At 42.5% G+C, this 24,519-nt stretch overlaps 1 protein-coding gene across 2 annotated transcripts in view; it reads left to right on the top strand.

Moving 5' to 3' along the window:
• Nucleotides 1-24,519, top strand: part of PCSK5 (proprotein convertase subtilisin/kexin type 5) — a 457,855-nt gene that overhangs the window by 417,020 nt on the left and 16,316 nt on the right. Inside the window, exons 28-34 of one of the 2 annotated variants that reach the window (XM_082470899.1) lie at nucleotides 747-827; nucleotides 4,014-4,097; nucleotides 5,347-5,542; nucleotides 13,582-13,799; nucleotides 14,867-15,115; nucleotides 18,036-18,266; nucleotides 22,262-22,439. In XM_082470899.1, the coding sequence (XP_082327025.1) occupies nucleotides 747-827; nucleotides 4,014-4,097; nucleotides 5,347-5,542; nucleotides 13,582-13,799; nucleotides 14,867-15,115; nucleotides 18,036-18,266; nucleotides 22,262-22,439 (1,237 nt within the window). The remainder of the gene's footprint in view (nucleotides 1-746; nucleotides 828-4,013; nucleotides 4,098-5,346; nucleotides 5,543-13,581; nucleotides 13,800-14,866; nucleotides 15,116-18,035; nucleotides 18,267-22,261; nucleotides 22,440-24,519) is intronic. The other variant, XM_082470900.1, reaches the window with a different exon arrangement.

The following is a 24,519-nucleotide window of genomic DNA, read 5'->3' as shown; positions in this document are numbered from 1 at the left end:
CTCTCCGAGCCTCAGTTTTCCTCACCTATAAAATGAGAACATGAAACTGCCTCATACAAGGTCCTTTTGAGAATTGAATGAAAGAATACAAATGAAGCCCCCAGCACATATGATGCAATAAAAGTTAATCTATTCTGTAACCCTTTAACCTATTCCAGTTTTAACCCATGAAACACTAGTTCACTTTCAAAACTGCCTCCTTGAGCTCATGAAAGAGAGCAATTTGGGGGCCTAAAGAGTAATACAGGTCTGGGAAAAATAGTCCCAGAAAGAAGGGCAAATGATGGTCAGTTGGGATGCCTAATAGCCAAGTTGAGTCCTGACTTAACCAAGAATGTGTACAAAGATGATAATAGCAGTTTTACTTATAATAACAACAAAAAAGGAGAGAGCAATCTAAAAATGTAACACGAGAAAAAAAGTAAATTATGGTTCATGCAAATACACAAACCATTAAAAATAATGTTTACAAAGAATTTTCATGGCAAGAGAAAATGCCTATAAGACGTATAATATTAAATGAAGAATGTAGGGTTGGTCTTATAGATGCAGAAGATGTAAATGATTACATATATATGCACATATGTAATTATACTCACACATTCAGTATAAAGATGGGAAATCTATATGCCAAAGTATACACAGTAGACATTTCTGGGTGGTAAGATTATGGGCAAACTTTATGTTCTTCTTTATCTTGTTTGCATTAAAAAAATAAAACACTTTATTTTCTTTAATAAAAAAAGAACCTGTGCCCACTGCAAGCCCATCTTTGGTGAAGAGCCCGCTGCAGGAGCGACGAAGGTGGAAGTTTCAAATCAAAAGAGGTAACAGGGAAATAGGGAGGAGAAGACAATCAAGTATCAGGAGAGTCTCTGTGATGTAGAAACCAACCCAAGAAGCCGGGCAGTGAGGAACAAGCAGGGATGCAGAAGTCGTGAGAGAAACAGAGAGAGGAGGAAAACACAACACAAAATATAAGTGGGCGCCCAAAGGGAAAGACTGGGAGGAATTTCATCATCAGTGGAGACTTCTAGAACATACAAGGACATTCCTGAGGTGCTAAGTGGTTATGCTTGGGAGAGGCTATCAAGAAAAGCCTCTGTCCTTGCAAATCTTTAAGAAAAGCACCATTTGCCTTCCCAGTCACTGCAGCCTTGTTTGAAATAGCAAAGATTGGAAAAAACTAAACGGCTACCAATAAGAGTAGAAAAATGAAGCATGACACATCCACACAGTGGAATACTATGGAGCCATCAAAAAGAATGGGGAGGTTCTTTATGTACTGATAAAGAATGGTCTCCAGAATACTGAGTTACAAAAAAAAAGGCAACATGATAAACATTGTGAACAGATAAAGTTTGTATAAAAAGGTTGGAGGGGGATGGGGAGAGAGGAGAGAGACTTCACGGTATGTGCCTTTTCTGCATTTCGAACCATGTGAGTATTGTTTATTTAATTTTAAAAATTTTAAATAAGAAGAACCCCTGTTTTATAGGATTGAGTTACAGTCATTTTTGAAGGTTGGACACTACATTTTCTTGGTCAAGGTGATTTTTTTTTTTTTTGAGGTGGGGGAGGTCTTGTTCAGTCTAGAATTTCTGGAGTAGCAAAAAGAGAAACTATGATCAAGGTCAAATTTTACTTGTTGACATTAAGTCTCTAATCTTTCCTGATAGAAAAGCTCTGGCTGGAGATGACTTTATCCATTTGCCGAAGCCTGATTGCTAACTGTGTGTGCAGAGTACCCTCTAGTGGAGGAATGAGGACATTACAGAATTTTATACCAAGTATATTGGAGTAAAATATCAAACTGCCAGAATGTGAGATATGTATGTGTAATTACAGATGCATGTATATGTGTAAATATATACATTATATATTTTTAAATATGATAAAATTAATGAAAACTTTTATCTTTTTAAATATAACATTTTAGCATAAAAACGATAAAAGTCAAAACAAAATCAACCCATGGCCTTGATTTATAATAAAGATTTTCAAGGTGCTCAATAGCTAACGAATATTATTTTGTTATTATTCTTTGAATAACTGGTCTCAGAAAGTAAGCATCTTTTTTTCCCCAGCTTAAATGAGATGTAATTGACACACAATATTGTGTAGGTTTACCATGTATAACATGATGATATATGTGTATACTGCAAAGTGATTACCACAATAAGGTCCGTGAACACATTCATCAACATCACTTTCATGAAAATCTTGGGACTAGCATTGCTCTGCACTGGCTAACTGAACTCAACAAATCCCGCAGGGAGAGTACATCGGTCAGTGGTCTACTGGAAAACCAGTACAAAATTTTCTCTACAAACTAGGAAACAACTGCCATGCAGCATGGCAGGACGGACAGTCATTTATATCCATGTATATATAGCTCTCTACCTTCCTACCTACCTACCTAGTTTTCTCCTTAGCAAGGTTCAGCAGTTTATTAACCATGAGTGCCATCAGAGAAACCAAGCAATGCCTCCTGGTGCCACTCCAAGTATGGAACAAAAGAGAACGGGAAATAAAACAGAAGCTTGAGAAATGGGGTGGAATGGTAACAAATGAGGAAATCGGGAGAGAGGAGAAAGGAAGAAGTAGGAACCACCATTTACTGAGCCACTCCACGCATGCTTTACACGTTAACTCACTCTGGCTTCACAAGAGTCCTGTAAGGGAAGAATCATTTGCTCTCATTTTAGAGATGTGGAAATTAGGACTCTGAGAGTTTAATTACTGTATCCATGGTTACCCTACTGGAAGCGGCACAGCTGGGATCTGAAAGCAGGTGTGACTAGAGACTGACTCTAGGGAGGAGAAGGAAGGAAATGAAAGGCAAGAGAATAGGAAGGAAGGAGGGAGGGAAGGAAGGAAGGAAGGAAGGAAAGAAGGGAGGGAGGGAGGGAGGAGGGGAGGGAGGGAAGGGAAGGGGAAAGGAGGGAGGGAGGGAGGAAGGGAGGGAGGAAGTAGGGGAGGGGGAGGGAAGGAGGGAGGGAGGAAGGGAGGAAAGAAGGAAGGAAGATGGGAGGGAGGGAGGAAGGAGAGAGGGAGGGAAGGGGATTGGTAAGATGCCAACAATAACAACTAACTGAACTTCAGGGTCATTCATATGACACATTCTGAGCTAGAACTTCTTTTTCTAATTTTCCCCCGTGTGAGTCACGCTGATTCCTAGGCAATTACTGAAATTTAGTCAAGATCTCTATGTATATTGATTGAGTGATGTTATTGAGGCTGTTATGTATGTCTGCACAACTGCCCAGTGGAGTTGCTGCCTTCCTGGAAAAGCCTGCCCAGCAAATGGTCGTGGGGGAAGAAATGGGAAACAGCTCGAGTGTTTCCCAGCTTAATGGCATATTAACCTGGAATGGCCTGCCCACCACCTGACCAGCCAGAAAGCTCTTGGGTGCCTCTGCTATATTGATGTTTAACAATGACTGGGGACAAATTTAAGAGGAGATCAATTTAGGCTGCATCCTACAGTGGCTACTCTGAAGAACACAGAGACCCAAACATTGACCAACTGTGAAACCTGGTTCCAAAGAACAACAAAAAAGGCACAATGAATTCTCAGTTATCATCTTGGAGTGAAGAGAAGTGGTCATCTAAGAAGCCTGGGGAAATAAGTGATTACTTTTGACGCAAAAACTCCTGCATGCATACACACAACCACACAATCCCTTACCCCACACATTTTTTAAATATGAAAGAAGTAAAATTTGTTAATTCAAATATCCCCTTAGTATTTAAGGCTATCCTGTCTTAATAGGATAGTCTGCAAAGAAAGTCTTGATAATCAATTGTCAATGACAGAGTAAGAAAAAAATAAAATAAATGAAGTCCACATGGTAGGCAGTGGGTGGTGCAAAGATTTAGCCAATGTCAACTTGAAGGGATTCTATTTGGGGTGAAAAGGGAAATGAGATTACCTATGAGATCTTTTCCAACACTGCAGTGCTCTGAGCCTGTTCAAAAGAGACAGACTTCTTGTTTCTTTCCTTACACAGACCTCTTGGGAAGTTACCAGCCTTGTCATTCTTCTTGCAAAACCTGCCATGGATCTGCAACCCTGTGCACTTCATGTCCAGAAGGTGAGTGTGGCGTGCGACAGAAGGAAGCAGTGGCCAAGCCAATTCGCTGTAACTCATGTACATCAGCATCTCTGTGTAAGGGGTTTGCAGGACTTGACCTAGTCCCATCACATGTGGCTATCACCGTAGCTGCTCTGGAGAAACACAGGGACCTAAACACTGACCTATAATAAAAACTGGTTTTCAAGGGACCAGAACAAAAAAGAAAAGAAATGTTTCTTTTCCAAAAGCACGATGAAGTTAGTGATGGATTTGGCCACAGAGTTTGTTAGGGTCTCTGGGTGTCTGACATTTCTAGAGGTTCCACTGTTCTTTTAAAGTGCATTAGCTGAAACAAGAGAATTAAGGTGGAGAATCTAGGTGGGGATAAAGAGTCTACCTGCTATTTTCCTTCATTTTTGGTACTGAATTTAGGGGAGAAAAAAAAAACAAGCACAACATAACAGCTCAATAAATAAATTGCTTCATCATCTATAAAAACACATCAGAAATAAGTTCCCTGAATTAGGGGGACAGTTTATTAACATGGTACGTTAGGAATTAAGAATTTAAGAATCACTATTAAAGTGATCATTATGTTGAAATGTGCAACGTTAATAGTGAGATGAGATGCAAAAACAACAGAACTTAAAATGACAAGTGTGCCATGATCCTACTCCTACAATATATAGAAGTCAACACACAAAAGTTGATGGAGTTTTCTTGGAATTTTGGAGTTCAGGGTGATTTTTAAATTGCTTTCTTTAATAATAATGTTATCTTATTTTTTTCCATTAAAACTAAATAGATGGACTGTCCGTTAAAGGTGGAGTTGGGTGGAAGGGTTGCTACTATGTTAGTGTCCTAACAGGATAGGCTTTGGGAAGCAGAAGAATAGACTCCATCAAGCTGTGCGTGTATAACTGCCTCACACCAGGAAGGTCTTAATAGACAAAGTTCTTAAGTCAAAGGTCTCAATAGATGGACCACCTGGGCAAAGGGAAGCCCCATGGTGACCCGCAGCAATATCAATAGGAAAGTCAAAGAAACAAGTCTGTTGTCAATTTCCTTCCTAGAGCTTTAACTCATCTTGGAAGATTTAGCATCACTAATAGACATTTTGGTAATCCTGCTATAGGTGTTCCCGATACTCAGGTCTTTGGAGCAGTTAAAAAAGCTGTCAGGAGCGTCAGTTCTCTGCATGGATGCATGAGCTGTTAGATTAGACACACGATGACCGTCTGACCTGCCTTCTTCCCTGGGTTTCTAGGCACATATCTGTTGGCTCAGACCTGCGTCCCATCCTGTCCCCAAGGCATGTGGCCCTCAGTGAGGAGCGGCAGCTGTGAGAACTGTACCGAGGACTGTGCCTCTTGCTCTGGAGCCGATCTCTGCAAAGAGTGCCAAACGCAGCCAGACCACCCCCTCTTCCTCCACCAAGGCAGGTGCTTCACCAGGTGCCCTGAGTAAGTTTTCCTCTGCCTTTCACTTGCTACTTGTGTTCGTTCTCCTGCAGTACTTCGGGGGCAATTCCTTCCCATTCACCAAAGACCTCGTCTCTTCCTTGGTTAGAGCACCTACATCTACCTCCCTTCTCGACTGTCTGACATCACTGTCTGCCACAGCAGCCAAAGCTTACATAAGGCCAGATGCACGCTTCTCCCTGGTGACCATAAGATGTATATATTTTTACCTTTATGAAAATATGTGGTTGTTTTACCTTGTATTTATGATCAAACAGTTGTCAGGGTTTTTTTTTTTTTCCATCACAAAAGTGAGGCTGTGATAGGCTGTGGAACACACGGACCTCTTCTACATGTTGAAAGTGAGGTATGAATCACAGATAATAAATAAAGAGTAATACCTGCCTAGTTATTTATCAGTTCCTCATGACTTCCTTGGTCCCCTGGTTTACAATTCCTTTGCTCTTCCTATCAATGGTCCTGCCTCCAGGATTTACCTAAATGGGAAGTGGGAATAGCAAATGGAAAAGTTCATCAGGAAAATTTCAGTGACAAGCAGCAGAAATGTCAAAGAGCATGACAGAAAATATGGGGTGTATTAATGCATACAATAAAAAGTTTGGAAATCTAGTATTGGTTATTTCAGTGGCCAACGCTTCATTAGAAACCCACAATCTTTCCATTTTGCTCTTGTACCGTCCTCAGCTTGTCCTCCCCCGAGCCCACGTTGTCTGTCCATCCCCAACTGCACCACTCCATACTGCAACAACCTGAGACAGAAAAGGGTGCCTTTCTCCTTGTTTATCTCTTTTTAAGAGGAAAGAAAACTTCCTCAGACTTCCCTTCACATCTCATCAGCCAGAATGCATCACTAACATCTTCCTAAACTGATCGCTGGCAAGGAGAATGGAAATGTAAGGATTGATGTAGGTTGAACAAGATTTGCCCCTAAACACCCACAAAAATCACAACACTGACAGCCAGGAAGAGTGGAGAGAAGGAGGCAAGAAATGAGTTTGGGGAAGCAGCCTACAACATCTGAAGGAACTAGAAATTTTATTTGCCCGCTGCTTAGAAGAACTTCATGATAAAAACAACACCTATTTTCTAGTGACCTGTTTGTATCTGTTACTGAATTTGATCCTGTTGGGTACAAATATAAGTCATGGTACTGACACTCAAAAAGCATCCAATCTAGTGTAGAAGCCAAATGTATCCAATTCAATTCTACAGATACATATTTAGCACCCACTGGATGTAAGAATTGATATTGGAAGCTAAGATCAAGTGAAGGAAGTCTGAGCTTACAACAGGCTTACAATCCAGTAGGGAAGGTTACATCAATCAATGTCATACTTCTCAGGTCCTTAATACACAAAGGGCTAAAAGATTCCAAGGAACAAGAAACCATTTAAAAACAGTTACTTACTGAGAGCTTGCAATATCTAGGCACTGCACTAAGGGTTTCAAATGCACCATCCCATTAATCCTAACAAGAATCTTCTTATCCAGATACAGTTGACCCTTGAACAACACAGGTTTGAACTGTGAGGTTCCACTTACATGTAGATTTTTTTTTTCAGTAAATACAGTACTTTACAATCCATGGTTGATTGAATCCACAGATGCAGAACCATGGATATAAAGGGCCAACTATGGGAATTGAACATCCATGGATTTTGGTATTCATGTCTGGTCCTGGAACCAATCTGCTGCAGATACTGAGGGACACTATATCATTATTTCCCCTCATTTTATGGGTGAGGAAAGGGGTAGCATGCCCAACATCACACTGCTAACACATGGCATGGTCAGGATTTCAACCCAAATCTCTCTAGCACTGAAGTTCATGTGCTTAACCATTGCACTATGCCACATTTACATCCAACTGGGATTTCTTTTTTCTTTCTTTATAACAGCTTTACTGAGATATAATTCACATACCACACCATTCACCCACATAAAGTGTACAATGCAATGGTTTTTAGTATAGTCAGAGAGTTGTGCAACCATCAACACAATTGATTTTAAAATACTTCCATCACACCCCAAAGAAAACTCTATACCCTTTTAGCAGTTACTCTCAATTTCCCACAGCCCTAAGCAACCACTAATTTACTTTCTGTCTCTATAGATTTGCCTATTCTTGAACATTTTATATAAATAATACAGAATGTGACCTTTTGTGACCGATTTCTTTTATTCAGCATAATATTTTCAAGGTTCCTCCCCAGTTGGGTATTTGAGAAGAGGCTTAATGGTGAAAGGGTCGGGGTAAGAGAACCCAGCACAGCAGGGAGAAAGGAGTATGAGGGGAGACTGAGTCAGGAAACACCCAGCTCTCCTTCCCCAGCCACCATGCTTCAGCCTCAGCAAAGTTAGCAAAGATATTCTACAACAAAGGTGAAGGTCAGAAATCTACTCACCAAAGTCAATCATTGCTTCCTTATTAACCTTTGTCATGGTGGGAATGAACTGGCTGTCATTATCATCACCTTACTTATCTAATCATTACCACCATTTTCCTACTATCTCTTGGATTCTTCAAATGTTCCAGGAATTGAAAATGCATTAAAGTGAGGCAGAAAGAGATGCATTTTGCTTTCATCCAATTAGTTGACCATTCCACCCTTTTTTTCTCCAAATCTGGGTTGAGCCACTCAGATTTGGAGGAATAAAAAGAAGCAATGGGACCCTATGCAGATACATGGCAACCAAGATATTTTCTTTTCTTTTTTTTTTTTTAAGCAATAGGGAAGCTACTAACATGCCCTGAAAATCCTGCAGACTATGGAATCACAAGTATGTGCTTTCCTGTCTTGAATAGGGTGGTCTTATTACTGTGCAGTCCTCCGTCTTTATGTTTACAAAACAACAGGGGAGATAAAGTCTGAGGAACATATAATACCCAGCTTGGCTTGGCAGCTTTGTTTCTCTTTCTGCAAAATTGCCCTTTGGGGTGCGATCCATCCTAAAATAGCAATAAGATTTATAACAGAAACACAACCTGCAAAGAAATGATATCCAGGTATTCAGAATTATTTATAAATCGGTATTAGTGGCCACTGCTTTTTCAAATATGGTATATGTTCATCAAATTAAAAAGTTCGAGTGGTAACATACATCATTACAGTAATTGTTTAAAAGGTAATGCAAAACTTAAAGTGTGCTCAAATTCACCACATATGAACAGATTTGAAGCTCTGGTAGAAGAAAAAATGGTCTTCTTTTAAGCGTTGGCTGTCACTGTCTTAGGTGTCTGTAAAATATAGATAAAGTTCCAGAACCATACAGATTTTGCATTACATATATTTATCTGGACCGAAAGACTTCAACGTAAAGTACTTTGAATTTAACAATTTAATACATGTGGCCATTTCTTCTCAAAAAAAAATTTGTCTTCTTAAATAAAAATAACAGTGAAATAAAGCATTAACTAAAAAGTCTTGTAAATGCAGGGAGAAGACAGGAAGACTAATTACTGGCCAGATCTATGTGGAGAAGGCTGCTTTCAGCAAAGTGGCTCTCTGAAAAACACCTTCTCATGTTGTCTTCTGGCTGCCTCCCATCTGACAAGTTCCTGAGATTCATGTATTTTTGAATTAGTAGTCGTCTTCAACAGCTTTGTTTTCTTTTTTTGCTTGAATCTATTCCTTTCATTTCAGCATCACCTCCGACATCCACTGACTCCCTTATGAGAAGAATCTGAGAAAGCTTTCTTCATGCTGCATTTCTTCAAATTCTGTACTAGAATTGCTCACCTTAAGTGCCCAGCAACTATTCTGCAGAGACCTTGACCAGTCCTAGCACTGAAATTTCCCCAGAAGCCAGGTGATATCACATAGCCCAAAGCCCCCAGCTACTAAACACAGGTTGGTCTTTCCTGCATGGCCAATCCCCACCCTAAAGCTACAGACTATGACTGGTCCCACCCTGCATTATTTTGTTAGCATAAATTCTAAGGTGGTCAGAGGAGCATATAACATTCCTACCACTTGTTAAATTCCAAGAATTTAGAAGTTAGCTAGGGAGAAAGGCTAGACCTCTCTTTGGAGGAGGCCAAATCCCTTGCTACACACAAAGAAATAATGAATCTACCAAATTCTCATTCAGGTAGATGTGATATGTTTAAGAATGCACTAAATTTCCTTAATTTCAAATTTCTCAAATTCAATCAAACTCTTGATGAGCATATAATACATTTCTATCCACTGTCTTGTTAAATGCAATTTTAAGAGATTGACTTGTTGGACAAAGTAGTAGTACTGTCTTTGTTCTTCAAGTGTTCTCCATCACGGTCCAAAAAAAAACTAAGGATACTAATGAGTAAGGAAGCCTGGCCTTACTTTTCATCTGGATACTATTTAGTTACCCCTCTTCTACCTAGACTTCTTTCTTCTCCAATTTTTCTACTTAAAACTACATTAGAAATGTGACATTTGTTCACCCCTGTCCTATTTCTTCCTGACACATTCAGTACATTTTTGCTTACTGAATTAATATAAGAAATTAGTGACTGAAAGAATGATTAAATGGATGTGAATGAGTTAGCTAATTAATTAATTAAAACATCAACTAAAGATGCTATATAAGAAGGTTCTTTTATTGGCTTTAGGATTCAAAGAGGACTGTAGTAAATTGAGTTGCTTGCTGCAATTCTTCACCCTTCCTTGTATCTATGCCCTCTGCCTGTAATGTTGCAGCACTTCCCATGAGTAGCAGAATGGACTTCCCTGACCCTTGACTTTGGTCTGGGTAATTTGATTTGCTTTAGCCAATGGCATGTTAGCAGAAGAGAATCAGAGGCTTAAAATGAAATGTGCTTGCCTGTGTTGACCTGATGAACAGACTGTCAGGTACCTCTCCAGCAATGATGGGTTTATTTGAGATCAGCAGAGAACTGCAATTCAAGGTCTGCAAACATGGTGAGCCACGTGCAAGTTCCTGCACAGCAAAGGAAGGAGAATAATTTTATAGAGAGGAAAAGAAGTTGGGAGGGCTTAGTAAACAAAGAGTTTGTGGCTTTTCATTAGCTGAGTCCTTGCCAGGAAAGAAAAGGAGACTTTCTTCTTCCTCTTCGACTTTGCTATTGTCACAGGGTGTGAGAACTCCCCTTCTGGTCTCCCAACTCTATTTAATTGAGGCTTCTCATTATTTTTTTTACATTTCCCCCTTTTGATCAAGATCACTGATCAAGAATCAGGTTTTCTAATTTCAGCAGCTTTTTGTCCCTCAGCGTCAGGAAGGACTTTTCCTGGGTGTAATGTCTCATGTCAGAGGGAAACTGTACAGATTGGAAACCTAGTAAGGTCACATTCAAGTAACGAGTAGTGGCAGGAGGGAGAAATCTCCAGCACTTTTTATCTACAGTCCATATGTTATGAAGATCATAGATATTGGAGTTCATTTGAAGATGTCATCATCAAAGGTATGGCAACAACTTCCAACAGGTCTAGTCCAGATATCTTGGGAAAGTCGTCTCATCAGATGTCATCTGCTTCAATTCTGGGAACTCTTTACTTTCAGGTCACCAGATGATGTGCAGGTCCAATCAGGGTTCAGTGCTTTCTTTATGTGTGTCCAATGAATCCAAGAGTCTGTTCCTTGGAGTATGGCAGCACAAGAGTTGGTTAGCAGTATCTAATAGGGACCTTTCCAGCAAGGTTAGAGAGAGTTCTTCTGGAGGTATCTTTTCCAAGAGATGAAATCTCCAGTTTGCAAGGTATGATGCTTAAGGTCTTCATCTCCCATGGCCATACTGTGAAAAGATTGCTCTACTAAAGCATGTTTACTTTTAATAGACGCAATTAGGCCTTTGCAATATTGGTGTATCTCTCCTTTTATTGGTTGAGGGTCAAAATAACTAGGAGCCAAGTTCATTGGGCATCCTGTGACTATCTCAAATGGTGAGAGTTTATGAATTCCAAAAGGAGTGGATATGAGATTTAGAAGTACCAATGACAATGCTTGTGGCCAAGGTATTTGGAGGGCCTCTACAAATTTTTCCTACTGAGTCTTAATAATGCCATTAGTGTGTTTTACTAAACCAGAGGGTTGAGGGTGGTAAGCACAGTGAAAGTGTTGTAAAACTGGCCAAACAGTACAGACTTGTCTAAGTACCTGATCAATAAAATAGGTTCCTCAATCACAATGAAGTTCAAGAGGAGTTCCAGGCAGGGAAAATGCTTTCCAAAGGATTTTAGCCACAGAAAAGGCAGTAGCCTGTCTGCAAGGGAAAGCTTCAGTCCAGAGTGAAAACATACAGACCATGACTAAAGCATATTTACATCCATTAGACAGAGGAAGTTTATGTATTCCATTTGCCAGATCTCAAGTGGTCCATCAAGCAGTTTAAAATGTCAGGAAACAGTATGAAGAGGCTTCCCTGGGTTGTAGTTTGGACAAGCGGGAGAAGTGAGGTAAATACTTTTTGTGGCCTTGTTAATGTTTCCCCACTAGTACTGATTCAGGAAGGCTATCATTTTGTCATAGACTGAAGGTTTAATGCATGTACGGTGGTGGGGAGTGGGAATTTCAGAGTCTCCAGTAAGACTGGCTTGTTATATGGTCCAAACTAGAGTTTTCTCTTTTTAATCAAACCAACAACTACTGAATTTCCAAATTTGTTTTTCCTTTTCTGAGGCCAACTGTTGGGCCTCTCTAGCCATTTTTTCTAAATTATCACTTGGGGAAATGATATTATAAAATATCATTTGGCTGCTATTTGACCCTTTAAGGGCATCATTCCTTGCAAAAGTATCAACAGGATGGTTTCCCCTAGCTTGTAGTTTTGACTTCCAGAGTCAAACTACAAGCCCCAGAATCTTAATAGCTAAAGTGACAGGTAAAAGTATTGTATCGACTGATTCCTGAACATAGGGGCCATTTAAAATTTTATTTCCCCTGGGAGTAAGGAAGCTACCTTGCTTCTACAACATTCCAAAACCATGCGTTATTCTGAAAGCTTATCTCCTATCAGTATAAATATTGGCAGTTTTGTCCTTAGCTAAAGTACAAGCCTGTGTAAGAGCATATAATTCAGCCTGTTGGGGTGAAGTAGCCATAGGTAAAGATTCTGCTTCAACAACATCAAAAGGAGTTGTAATAACATACCCAGCACAATATTTACTATTGTCACCTTGTTAAATAAGACCATCAGTGAACAAGATGTCAGTGTTATCCAATGGAATTTCCTGTAGATCATCATAAGGAATCAGGAGGTGGTCCATCAGCATTAAGCAGTGGTGGGGTATTTCATCAGCGATGGAAGGAGGAAAAGTAGCCAGGTTAAGGTTATTATAACATAAAAGAGTTATGTGAGGAGGAGTTAACAAAAAGCCTTCATAGGAAGTGTCTGGCTGAGAAATGTTGAATGTGATGAGAATTCAGGAGAGCTTCTACTGCATGAGTAGCAAAAATGGTTAAAGGGGATTCCACAACAATTTTCTCAGTGGCCTTAACAAGAAGGGTAGTAGCTGTAATGGCTCTAAGGCAAGAGGGGTATCCCTATGCCACAGGGTCCAGTTGCTGGCTATAATACTCTATGGGTCACAGGTGGTCCACGTGTTTTAAATGATGACTCCAAGGGCATTCCCTTCCTTTTCATATACAAAAATTGTATAGGTCATTAAACCTTTTGATCCTCTTAAAAATATTTTTATCTGTTAAATTTTAAACTGTTTTTAAATTAAAAACATACTAAATTGAATAAAAAGCATTTTCTATTCTAACATAAGTCTCCAACAAAAAAGGAAAAACGAATGAAGATTAGGAGATAAAATAGAAAATCGGAAGATAACTAAACTATATACAAATTAAAAGTTGTTTTCAAACACACCAAACTCACAAGAATAATACCTATGCCTTTCATTTTATTTTTCCAAACTTGATTTTTTACCACACTTCCCCAGGAATTCTGATGGATTCATTTTGGTCAACGATAGCCATAGCCCTTCCGTTTTCAGTCCTAATTCTCAGCTGCCAGGTGTGAATCACCGCCCTAGTTGGAAAGCTTCTCCAGTGGCTCCCTCTTCTCCCCACAGGGGCTTCTATGCAGAAGATGGCGCTTGTGAACGCTGTAGCCCTTCCTGCAGAACATGTGAAGGGAATGCCACCAACTGCCACTCGTGTGAAAGAGACCTCGTCCTGGACCAGGGGGTGTGCCGGGAAACCTGCCCCGAGAGGCACGTGGCCATGGAAGGGGTGTGCAAGCACTGCCCAGAGATGTGTCAGGACTGCATTCATGAGAAAACATGCAAAGGTACCTGGGAGCCTCACAGGGGAGAGTGTGGGGACCCACTATCTGAGGGTGGGGTGTCCAAGTAGAACTGGGGGAGCCAGTCTCCCTACCTTTACTGAAATTGACCTCCATGGGTGTTGTTGAGGAAACTGAGGGTGACATAAAGCCTTTCCATGATGGAGTCTGCAAATTAAGACAGACAAGAGCCCCTTTTTTGCACGATTTCTCCCACACATGTACTGGGCAGTTAGGGTGTGGTAAGCACCATCCCAGGTGCTAGAGATACAGAAAAGAACCCAAAGTCTCTGCCTCTTTGAACACAAAATCTCATAGGAGAGACTGATATTAATAAAACACAGAGGTGGCTGGAGAATTTCAACTGTTATAAAAGATACAAAAGAAAATTTCAGGCAACTATAAGACTCTGAGAGTAGCACTCTGGCTAGGAAATTTTTTCCCCTGAAATTATCTCCTAAGAAAGGCTAATTTCCTCTCCAGGACAAGACAGACTCATTTAACTGGCTCTGTCCAATCCAAAGGACTCTCTTGGTGTAACCTAAGAGTTTTCTGGAATTCCTCCCCCAAATAAGAGAATAGGCACTAATAAAATAAATACACAATGCATTCTTCATACTGATTAACCATGAATATTTCATTGGTTTACCCTATCAGTGAATGAAAAATTAACTGATCCACGAATTCCTAAACTGCTTTTTGTATTAAATAGAGCCTGAGGTGCTCAATACAATTTAAAAAATCTGTTAACACTTTCTGGGTTTTCAGAACAATATGTCCAGCATCTCCATGACTCATCCGCCGTAGCACTACAAGTTTTTGCAATTGAAGGGGCAGATCATTTCAGCATGTGAACCCAGCACCATCTAATTGGGCCACCATATGTGGTCTCCTCTCCCTAGGCAGGGCTTGTGAGACAAGGAGGACAGGCCCTGGGAAGGTGGGAGCGGGGCAAACGTACACTGGGGTCAAATGAGTCAAAGAGATGGGCGATGGGCTAGCCCACTGCAGAAGGAATAAATTCCTTTCTGCTGCTCCCCTGGGGGTAACTTGCCGCTTCCCTCTGCCCATAGAGTGCACGCCTGAGTCCTTCCTGTACAAGGATACGTGCCACCAGTCCTGTCCCAGCCACTTCTACGCAGATGCGCGCCACTGTGTTCCCTGCCATGAAGACTGTCTGGAGTGCAGCGGCCCCTCAATGGATGACTGTGACGTCTGTGCTGAGGCGTCCTTGGTTCTCTACGATGGGCAGTGTTTGGAGGAGTGTCCAGAAGGAACTTACTTAGTAGAACTGGGGGAAAAAGAGAATAAGGTTTGCAAAGGTAAAGACTTCCGGGTACATGGCCGAGCACCACATCCCAGGGAATCTAGTTGGGATTATGAGTTTCTTCTAAGTAGGTTCTGGGGTTTGCGCAGTTCCACCCCAGTCCCAGAGCTGTGGTCTCAGCTCTTTCCCTCCTCCTTAAGGAAGCATATTTTGAATCTGCTCTAGTGTATGATTTATTTTAAATGAATCATTCCTTAGCTTTGATGATGTAACTTATTAGCAATGAATCATGTTGACCCTCCTCACAACGGTAGCTGATCAAAAAGGATTCTCATGTGAAGATTTACAACAGAGATGATGAGCCTTTAACAGTCACCCAAAATGGAAAATTTTTCTTAAAATTTTAATCCATTATAGGTTTATAGCAGCATAAGGAAAGCTGTGCCATAGAGGGTTTTCTCCACGCCTCTTGTCTCCCTAAAGCCACCCTCCTCCTCATCACCTGCAGCCTCTCCTGCGCAGGGGTCTCCTATTCCATGTCCCATTTGGCATTTCAATCCCTACACATTCAAGAAAGGATCTGTTATTATTTATGCTTCCTTATGTTTTAAGTGGGCATGAATTCTTTGCTTCTTATCAGTTGTTAGGGAAAAGAAAAATTAATTAAATATAAATTGCCCATCACTAGAGGAATTCTCAAGCAAGTGAGAGAAGCATTCTTAGGGAAAGGACTTTCCTTTTTCCTCCCAGTTTTATTGAGATATAATTGACATATAGCATTGTATAAGTTTAGAACGTACACTGTGATGATTTAATATACGTATATATTTTGAAATGATGACCACAATAAGGTCAATTGACACTGACCTTAGTTACCTCTTTTGTTTTTTTCTTCTTTGGTAAGAACATGTAAGCTCTATTCGCTCAGCAACTTTCAAGTATACAATATTGTTAACTACAATCACAGGATCCACTCCAACAAGGCAGCCAGTGGTAGTTTAGCCCCTTACGTTGCCGCCAAGAAAACACGAAGACAGATATCCAGAGGCAGCCCCCTAACCACAGTGAGAGCTTGAGCGTGAACTCACATGGCAGGAGAAACCTTGGGCCACCCACATCCTAGAACGTACTCGGGGAAATGTTTTTGGTCAAACATGAAGATGCAGTGAGCTCCTACAGCCTTTCTGCTCTAGCCTTACAATCTGGATATAGCTTTTTGTGTCTTATGTAAAGCACTACTTAGTGTCAATGTCCCACTTGACTGTGTGTGAAAGAACGTGGCCTTGAAGATGGGCGGCTGTGCCTGTGTAGCGGAGGGGGCGGGAGTGAACATGTGAGGAGGCGGCAACTCTGTGGGTCAGTTTCCATGAGAAGTTTAAAGACTCAGCCAAAGGCCTGCAGGGCCATCTTGCCTGTCCTGGGGCAGGAACCGAGGATCAACTTTTGGCCTTTCTCTGGTGTTCCATAATAAAAGTAATCTGCCATATAGAGAACTTTACAAGTTCAGAGTACATTTACTTAGTTTACCTGGTTTAATTTTCTCATTGAGAAAGGCCTCTGGTCGTCATCCCTGGTTGCCCTTGAGAACCACCCAGGGAGCTTTAAAAGACACAGATGCCCGAACTCAGGCCAGCTCAGCTGTTGGGAACTAACCTGAGATCTCTCCCTGCAATGCTGTTTCTCCTTCCATCAGTCCCAAGGGAGGCGGCGGGATGCTAGTACTGGAAGAAACAGGGCAACAAGCTGACTTTCCAGAGAAGAAACAAAGGACCTGACCTGAAAATTAAGATTTGGGTTGGTGTAGAGAACCTTCCAGAACCAAGCCATCTCCAAGCAGGATCTCCTCTAAGAAACACAAAGAATGGGATCCATTCTGATCACCCTGAATTTCTCCCTACGAGATAACATAGACAGGTCTAAGAACAAGGAGCTGGGGCAGAAATGGCCAAGAGCTCTTGTTACGGTCCTGGGTTCATCTCCTCACCCTGCCCTTTCCCAGCCTAGTGACAGCGCCTCCAACCTCAATGTCCTGATCTACACACACTGAGAAGATAACAATCACAATAATAATACCATGCATCTATTCATCCAGGCAGTGCTTACTGGGGGCCTACCGTGTGCTGGGTACTCTTTCAGGCCTAGGGCGCAGCAGGGAACAAGACAGACAGAATCTTGCCCTCATGGAGCTGACGTTCAATTGGGGAAGACAGACGCTAAAGAAGCCAAGTCAAAAGGAAAAAAGGCAGGAAAGGGGGGCAGGAAGTTGGGCAGGAGGGAGTTGAAATTAGAGAGAAGGCGGCCTGGAAGAGATCATTGAGAAAGGGAGGGGAAAAAACTACTCACGCAGGGAACAAACTACTCACGTAGAGGATTCCCGGCAGAGGGAATGGCAACTGCTAAACCCCCGAGGTGGGGGTGACTTGTTCTCATTTCGTTTGTCTAACAAATATTTACTGAGTGCCAGTGTTATATGCCAGGCCCTCTCATAGGCACTGTGCCTTCCTAAATGCCTATAAAAAAGGTCTTTTGTATCAAGAGGTACTTACAACACATATTAACAGTTGTTACGTTAGTAATAAGCTCAAATCCCGGGGCGGTCAGCGGAGAACCACAGCAGAGGAATCACAGTGGTGAGAAGCCCGCAGACTAGCGCGTGACTGTGCTACGAGAGGGCTGCTTCTTCTTATCACGTTGCAGTTTGGGTAACTATGGGCGCTCTTACCACTATCTCTGAGGCGGCTGCTGCAGGAAGGGGGTCTCTGGGGGTCCCAGGGAAAGTGAAGCAGTCATGTTTTCCTCATCTTGTAACAAGAATGCTCCAGCCTAGAGCTCAACTCCTGGCCCCATACCCTTGGCCCAGAGCCTAGAAATCTCCGAGGAAGGAAGGTGAGCACGCTTTGCAGGGGAACTGATTCCCTCAAGGGGCACCCTGACCCTCTCTCACTCTCCGTCTGCTGTCCCCTCCCCGCCCGCAGACTGCCACAAGTCCTGCCGGACCTGCTCGTCCTCGGGGGCCTGCACGACGTGTCAAGAAGGCCTGAGGGTAAACAACCACGGCGGCTGCGTGCCTCACACTGAATGCGCCGCCGTGGAGTACTGGGATGAGGGGGCCCTGACCTGCAAGGCCTGTCATGCCAAGTGCTTGCACTGCACGGGACCCTCAGAGGACCAGTGCCACACCTGCCTGCGGGACAGCCTTCTTCTTAGTGAGTTACCTTCCCTCTGAGGACGGGTTTGTCTCTCCCTCCAGCTGGGAAACTATCTTGCACGATGCCTGGCGCCCAGTAGAAACTGGCGTCTTTCTTTTTAATTTTTCACTTTGTATTTGGAAAATTTTCAAGCCTACAGAAAAGATGCAAGAGGAAAAACAGTACAAAGAGCCCCGCACACGTGCCCTTTACCCACTTGCCCCGTTGGCCTTATCGTTTGCTTGCTCTCACTCTCTCGCTCTCGATGTATACGCATACGTAATTCGCAATATAGATTTTTTAACCACTTGAGGTTATGTTACATACATCATGGCCTCTCTCCCACAAACACTTTAACACAAGCATACCTTGGAAATATTGTGGGTTCAGTTCCAGACCACTGCAATGAAATGAATGTGGCAATAAAGCGAGTCACACAAACTTTTTGGTTTCCCAGTGCATATAAACATTATGCTTACATTATACAGCAGCCTGTTAAGTGTGCAATGGCATTATATCAAAGAAAAAAATCAATGTACATACCTTAATTAAAAAATACTTTTTTGCTAAAAAATGCTAACCATCATCTAACAACGCAAGGTTGCCACAGACCTTCACTTCGTAAAAAACTCAGTATCTGTGAAGCACAATAAAACAAGGTCTGCCTGTATGTATTTCCTAGGAATAGGGATGCTCTCTTACGTAACCATGGTACAGTTGTCAAGTCTAGTAATTTTAACATTAATACAATCCTTTAATGAACCGTCCATATTAGAATTTTGTGAATTCCCCCTTTAGATCAGGGCCCAGTCTAGAGTCAGGTATTGCATTTAGTTGCCATGTCTCTTTAGACTCCTTTAATCTGACCGTTTCCACAGACTTTGTCTTTTATGATATTGACATTTGAGAAGAACACAGCCCCTATCCCTCCACTGGGGTTTGTGTGAAGGTTTCCATGATTAGATGGAGATCATGCATCCTCAGCCAGAATACTCCATATGTGATGCCGTGTCCTTTGGAGGCACCCAGTGGTCACCTGCGAGAATTTTGGTCCTCTCTTCAGGGTGCTGTCCAATTTCTCCACTGCAGAGTTACTATTTTCCCTTGTGATTAATGAACAGTCTGTGGAGAGATACTTTCTGAACATGTAGGTAATTCAGCTTTTCATGAAAATTTCCCCTTGATTTAGCATCCATTGATTAATAAATCTTGAACAAAATACGGGACAATCTGAGGTTGTCCAGCAGATCAGATGTGAAGGTTATTGCTAGTGCGAAGCAATGCCCTCAGGTTTCCAGGGATACCACAATTAGGCTTAACACGGGTATGGGAGAAAGAAAATGAAACAGAACTCAACTGAAAGAAGGAAGAGTGAACGGGTGTAGGAGAGAGAGAAGAGACGAATATGTGAAGACCTGGAGAGTGTGAGCATTCATCTCCCCAACCCGGCAGAGTAGACCTGAGAAGCAAGACACTCAAATAGAAATGTGTAGCAATTTTTTCCTCTTCTTGCTGAGGTACCATCAGCAAGGACACCAATTCCCTGCAGAGACACAGAGACAACTATCCTCAATACCATTCCTGGTTGCCTCCCGGTAGAAAACACTTGAGGATACCTATCCATCTGTCTTAGCTCCTCTTCCACAAATCTCAGTGAACTTTCTTCCCAGCAGTTGCTGCTTCACGAGACCATTCCAGATCGCCTGTATCACCCCAACCCCCAGGACCTTCTTTTCTAATTATCTCCAATATAGAGTGTTACCAGTGATCACCTCAGGTGCCTTCATACGGACAGGAATACATCTTATCACTACAAGGTGGTCTTCCCTTTAACTAGGGATACGAATTAGACTAGAACTGAGACTTCGGTGCTGGTGGTCCCCCAGGGGCTGGATGCAGGTTGTGCTAGGACCTGGTCTTCTCATATTCTCCCACCCTGCCCCTCACCACCACCCCACCAGGGTCAGCCTACTTATAAACTAGATAATTCCTCTGGAGGCTGTGGTAGTTTGAATAATGCTCTCCCTAAAAATGTCCACAACCTAATCCCCAGACCCCGTGAATATGTTACCTTACATGACCAAAAAAAAAAAAAAGAAATTGCAGATGTGATTAAACTAATTGTGTTGATTTGGGAGGATTATCCTGGATTACTGCAAGGTCCTTATAAGAGGGAGGCAGGATAACCAGAGTTAGTGGTTGAAGTCTGTGTGACATCAGAACAGAGAGAAGATGCTCCAGCTTTGAAAATGGACGAGGAGCCGCAAGCCAAGGCAAGTGGGTGACCTCTAGAAGATGGAAAAGTCAAAGAAACAGATTCTCCCCCCAGAGCTTCTAAAAGGGACCTAGCCCTGTAGACCCATGTTAGACTTCTGATCTATAGAATTATAAGATATATTAAGTTGTATTGCTTTAAGCCACTATGTGGTAATTTGTTACAACAATAGGAAACTAATAAAGAGGTGTTTCATATTTAGGGGATTCAGGCTTCCCCCTAGTTAGCTAGATACATCAGCTGGACAATAAACCACCGTCAACATCCATCTTTAACCGAAGAGCCACTGGAGGACCTGGCACTGAGCCAGGTGCTGGGAAAGCAGAGAGGAATGACATGGTCCCTGCCCTAGAGCAGCTCAGAGGGTCTCCCAGCACAGACTTGGGTGGGTCCACAGCACTTACTGAGCTCTCGTATTATTTAGTTTTAGGGTTTTTTTTTCTTTTCCACCAGTGCCTGTGCTAATGCTGACTGAAGTTATGGAGACAAACTGGCTTCTGGTCTAGAGCTGACCAGTGGCTCACATTAATAAGGCAGGAGGGCTTCCCTGTTGGCGCAGTGGTTGAGAATCTGCCTGCCAGTGCAGGGGACACGGGTTCGAGCCCTGGTCTGGGAGGATCCCACATGCCGCGGAGCAACTGGGCCCGTGAGCCACAATTACTGAGCCTGCGCGTCTGGAGCCTGTGCTCCGCAACAAGAGAGGCCGCGATAGTGAGAGGCCCGCGCACCACGATGAAGAGTGGCCCCCCGCTTGCCGCAACTGGAGAAAGCCCTTGCACAGAAACGAAGACCCAACACAGCCATAAATAAAAAATAATTAAATAAATAAAATAAAATAAATAAATTAAAAAAAAAAAAATAAGGCAGGAGAGTCTGGCTTCTGGTCTATGAGGTTCAGCAGATTTGGGGAAGAAGTTGCCTCAAAGACTGTATGTTAAACTGCGAAGCCAGCAAATCTCACGTTTTAACTTTATCATGAATCCACCCTCACCGTCCACCCTGAATGCTGTTAAAGAAGTTGAAAGGGCAAGAATCAGTGACTCCGCTGGGGTGGGTGGAGGAAGGAATGGGGTTATGCGTGGCTGAACTCCCCTGCAACTCATCTTGCTGTATAGACCAGAGGGTTCACGGTTAGAGTCTAATTTTTTTAAATACTGGGCGAAACAGAGTCTCACAATCCATAGAACTTTCTGTCCCGATGGAAATATTCTATATCTGTGCTTGTACAACTGAGGGACTGAAGTTTTCATTTTAATTCACTTAAATGTCAAGAATCACGCTGTGTGGACAGCACAGCAAAACTGAGGGTAAAAGCTTATATTTTAGGCTAGAAATAGTTGAAATTGTAGGAACTTGTCATTGCATTGGCCCTGCACTTTCTGTCTTCTTCAGTGGAGCCTTGACTCTTACTACCCTAGCCCCTGCCTTGAATGTTCTCCCCATCCTGCAAGACCCTGTACATCCTCTTCCTCACTTTAACAGACGGTGGTTTCTCTCCTGCCCAACAGAGCCCATCCACTCTGACCTCTGTTTTTTCTCAACTCCTAACGTCCTTATGGTTGATTCTATTTCTTGGACATTCATCTTAGCTCCTGGGATGTCCATCAGCCCACAGGGACACTGTCTCATTCCTCCTGCATCCCCCCACCCCCCACGGTATACAGTGGGGAGCATATAGAGGTTTGGAAGACATGTGTCATACTTGATACCAAGACAGATTCTTTTCATCCCTTGGCAGACACGACCTGCGTGCAGGACTGCCCCGAGGGCTACTATGCTGATGAGGACAGCCACCGGTGTGCCCCCTGCCACAGCTCTTGTAGGACATGTGAAGGGAGACACAGCATGCAATGCCTCTCCTGCCAGCCAGGGTGGTTCCAGCTGGGAAAGGAGTGTCTGCCCCAGTGCAGAGAAGGGTAAGGTGCTCAACACACTTTCCCCTCACTTAATCCCATAACCACTCCAGATATCACTATGAGCAAACCCATTTTGCAGATGAGGAAGTTAAGTCTCAGAACACTTAAATAACCAGATTGAAGTCTCACTGCTAGTAAGAAACAAAGATGAGAGTCCAACCCAACTGTAATGGTCTCCAGAGGATTTCGGCCAGTTCACAGTAATGGAAGAGTAAACAGGAAAGGCAGAGGGACCCAATGAGATAACACAGAGTCAGATCGTCAAGTCAGACCCACATCACTAATTCAAAGGATACAAGCAATTACAAGGCAGAGGTGATTCTTCTCTTAGAGAAGTCCAAATCCATGAATGTAGGTTCTTTGCCTTCTGCATTACGATTTGTTCGAACCAGATTTAATATGTGAGGTCTAAGCGCTGCATGTGGTGCATTGATTTTACAAAGGGAACAATTTCACTTAAATATCTCCATTTATACCCCACTAATTCTCCAACCTGCTATGCCCCCGTAAATCCACAAATTACAGGTTTAGTTACCATAAACAACCCAAATACACAGATGTATCCTTCTAAAAGCATTTCACAGATAAGAGCCCTCCATCACGTGTTTTTCTGCAAGGAAAAACTGAGTGTGTTTATCAGAAGGTCTGGTTACCAGCACATTTGGAAGAGGATTTGACTGGGTCATCTTCTCCCCCCCAGGCATTCCCAGTAAAGAGGAAGACTGATTACAGGCCTATTGCTAACTCTTCTTTCCCAATCAGTAACTCAAAGCACTGAGAGTTTCCAGACCCAAATTGAAGGGCTATAACTTTGGACTTTCCCCAAATGCTTTTGCTGAAATTAGCACATCTCTTATCTTCAGTTCTATAGCAATTACTGCTTGTATCACTGCCTTGTGTTTTGATTCACCTCATTCATTCAACACATGCTTAATAAAGAGCCCTTGTATGTATTGATATAAGATGAGTAATACAAAGACTTTGTAAGAGCTTATTCTTCTTATATATCTCTTTCCCAGAAAATTATAGGCTCCTGGAAGAGAAACACATCTTACTTTTCACACAGGTTATGACAACACTCAGCACAGAGCCATACACATTAGCAGCCCTGAAAACACACCAGTCACATAGATCAATAAAGAGAGGTTCCTGCCAGACAAGAGGGGGATGGGGCTACCTGGGTCAGCCTTTCATCTTCATCTTACTAAGTGCTTGAAAAATCTGGATCCCATCTTTCTCAAATCAAGTCATTAGATACTCCTATGCACACACACACAAAATTTAAATAGATTGCAGACCATGAAATTAAGAAAGCAATTGCTCCATATTACGTGAAGTTACCCATTGGGAGGTGAGGCACAGGTTGCCGTAAATCCCTGAAAGGGGAGTAAATGGGGTATAAATGAGTTATAAGTGGTGATATTTTACTGAACTAGTTCCTTTTGTAAAATCAATGATCCACATGTATAAACTTCATATGTTAAATCTCATCGCCTTGGGAAGGCAGGTGTGTAATCCTCTGGACCCTGACCCCATGCACATCATTACTTTGGTTTTTAACCTCAGAGCAGGTTTTTAAGGCCCCAGTTATTATTTGTACTTATGCACAAGATCCTCTTCCAGGCTGTGAGGCTCAGGTGATTTCATAGTCACCTCATGCAAAAGAGTTATCAAGGTAAGCAGTGGCACTGTGCTCTTCTTTTAATCAGAAACAGTCAATGGACAGCTCTCCATTGTCTTCCTTTAGCATCACTCTTTAATAATTTTTAAAACCTATTCGGGGGCTTCTCTGGTGGCACAGAGGTTAAGAATCCGCCTGCCAATGCAGGGGACACGGGTTCGAGCCGTGGTCCGGGAAGATCCCACATGCCGTGGAGCAACTAAGCCCATGTGCCACAACTACTGTGCCTGTGCTCTAGAGCCTGCAAGCCACAACTACTGAAACCCGCACACCTAGAGCCTGTGCTCTGCAACAAGAGAAGCCACCGCAATGAGAAGTCCGTGCACCACAAGGAAGAGTAGCCCTGCCTCGCAGCAACTAGAGAAAGCCTGCGCACAGCAAAAAAGACCCAACGCAGCC

This window comes from Balaenoptera physalus, assembly GCF_965194825.1.
Source record: "Balaenoptera physalus genome assembly, chromosome: 7".
In the NCBI taxonomy this organism is placed as follows: domain Eukaryota; kingdom Metazoa; phylum Chordata; class Mammalia; order Artiodactyla; family Balaenopteridae; genus Balaenoptera; species Balaenoptera physalus.
This window is presented reverse-complemented; position numbering and strand designations above follow the sequence as displayed.